Below are 2,132 nucleotides of genomic sequence, written 5' to 3' on the forward strand. Positions count from 1 at the left end.
TTCCACTTCGTCAACTGGATTGGACGGAATGATATCATCGCAAATCCTTGGAAGTGTCAATGCCTCAATGGTCTTATCGCCCACACCGGATTGGTTTGTATCCACGGGGCTTAAGCGGAACCCGGACTCTTCTGGCCACCGTTGGGGCGCATTGGATTCCACCGATTCCTTTCACCGTGACGGTCTCTGATGTTCCCACCAGATTCAAGGCTCTTGCTACTTCTTCTGTTACTAGGGTTGTTTCAGCACCGCTGTCGAACAAACAATTGACCGTTAGCCGTTGTCCGTTTACCCCGGTGGCAATGGCTTTCACTGTTTGAAACCGGATTTTTGTTGAGCCACGTGTATTGGCGAGCAATACACGGGTGGTTGTTTCCTCATTGGACTCAGCTCGCGCCTTCTTTCCAGGCGGAGTGTTTGTATCGTCGAGTCCTTCTGGCCGTGGTGTTTGTTTCTTTGGAGCAGATGGAGTGAGCAGGTGGTGGGTTCTCCAGCCACGATGCCTGAATTTGCATCGATCTGCTCTGTGTCCCTTTGTTAGGCAGATGAAACACATGTTGAGTTGTGCTGCCGTTGCTCTCCGTTGTGACCACTGTTGATTCAGGAATTGTGGACATGTCGTAGCTCGGTGTTCACCCTGGCATACTGGACAGGTTGGATGGAGAGATGTATGAAAGGCCCCAATCGTCTGATGAGGGGGGCGGGATCGCTTCCGCTGATTCTCCTTCACCTTATGTTTGTGCGTGGAGGAGGATGTCCTCTCTCCCTGTGTGGACTGTGCGAGGTCCACAGCGCACCGAGCTTGTTCTGCCAGGAAGTCTAGGAAGGTCTGAGAAGTTGGTTCTTCCACCAATTTGCCACACTGATCCTTCCACCGGGATTGGATGTTCTTTGGCAATTGGGCCACCAGTTGCGGTAGTGCGGTCCGGAAACCGGATACCGCGGTGTCGAGATCTCTTCCGATCGCTCTGAGTTCCAATAGGTGGCCGTTTAGCTTGTCATGCAGAGCTAGCAGACCTTCCCTACCTTTTGCGACCTCCTCTGGGACGCTAAAGATCTTGAGGATGTGCGCGTCCAACACGTCCGATACCCGATAGAATCGGTCGTGTAGTAGTTGCACCACAGCCGGGTAGTTTTCGGCTGCTGTTGTCACGCCACTGATCGCGTGTAATGCTGCACCAGTCAAGCAGGATCGAAGATGCACGAATTTAGTGACGTCTTCGAGATCTTCTCTTCGATGCACTGCTGCGTTGAACTGATCCCAAAAGGCCTTGAATTGGAGGATATCTCCGTCGAATGTTGGTAATTTTGGGATTGGCCTGGTCGAGTTAGTCTTGGGATCGTTGTTTTTGGTGGCTGGTGGTTGGGTAATTTCGGTCGACGATGGTGTTTCAGCGGTCGCCAGCAGTTCGTCGGCTTGACGTTGGGTGGTTCTGAGCTTGTCGATCAGTTCGTCGAATTCTATTATTGCTGGATTTCTTTCTTCCTCCGGCAAGCTATCTATGTAGCGTTGCCGTGATTCAAAAAATAGTTGTGTTGCACGTCCCAACGTTTTGGTTGCTTCGCGCATGGCTTCTACATCCGTGCGTCCAGCGCAAAGTCTTTGCAGTCGATCTATCCAGTACTGCAGTGCCGATCCTTCGGCATCATATGCTCTGGTTCGGCTCCTTGGGCTGGCCATGTTTCCTGTCCGGTTATTCGTGGGAGATGTTCGATTGTTGATGGTATCACGAGTTGGATCCATAGGTCGCTGGTTCGAATCCGGCTCGGAGGACCAGAAAATGTTGGAAAATCTTTAGTTCGAACTTGAGGACCTTTTTGGTAGTGGACTGTATGTATTAATTATAGAATATCAATGACAACGGGTTTGACTAAGAATCGGTTTATTCAGAATAAAAACAGTGAGTAATACAATGTGATAGCAAGAGAAACGGTTCAGGCGGTGTTCGAGACGGTGTGTACCGTGTGATTTTGTTAATGTTGGTGTTAATGTTCCCTCCTCCCTCCGCACTTGTATTTATATCTTTTTCTTGACCTCACTCCGCGTCTGGTGACCTAGATTGTCGAAAAGTAATTAGAAGATCGGCTTGGTTGCGCAATCCCTTAGACTGTGCAGCTTAGCCGGGGTCTGA

General features: G+C 50.2%; 1 protein-coding gene across 1 annotated transcript; it reads right to left on the reverse strand.

Annotated features, from left to right (window-relative positions):
* Window positions 1–86: 86 nt before the first annotated feature.
* Tsp_08566 (Tas retrotransposon peptidase A16 family protein) lies at window positions 87–1,793 on the reverse strand (the record flags this gene model as incomplete). Its single annotated transcript, XM_003373790.1, has 1 exon — window positions 87–1,793. A coding segment is annotated over one exon (1,707 nt), but the record flags the coding sequence as incomplete, so codon positions are not given.
* Between the last annotated feature and the right edge of the window lie 339 nt (window positions 1,794–2,132).

Source organism: Trichinella spiralis, assembly GCF_000181795.1.
Source record: "Trichinella spiralis strain ISS 195 chromosome Unknown Scfld6, whole genome shotgun sequence".
Taxonomy (NCBI): domain Eukaryota; kingdom Metazoa; phylum Nematoda; class Enoplea; order Trichinellida; family Trichinellidae; genus Trichinella; species Trichinella spiralis.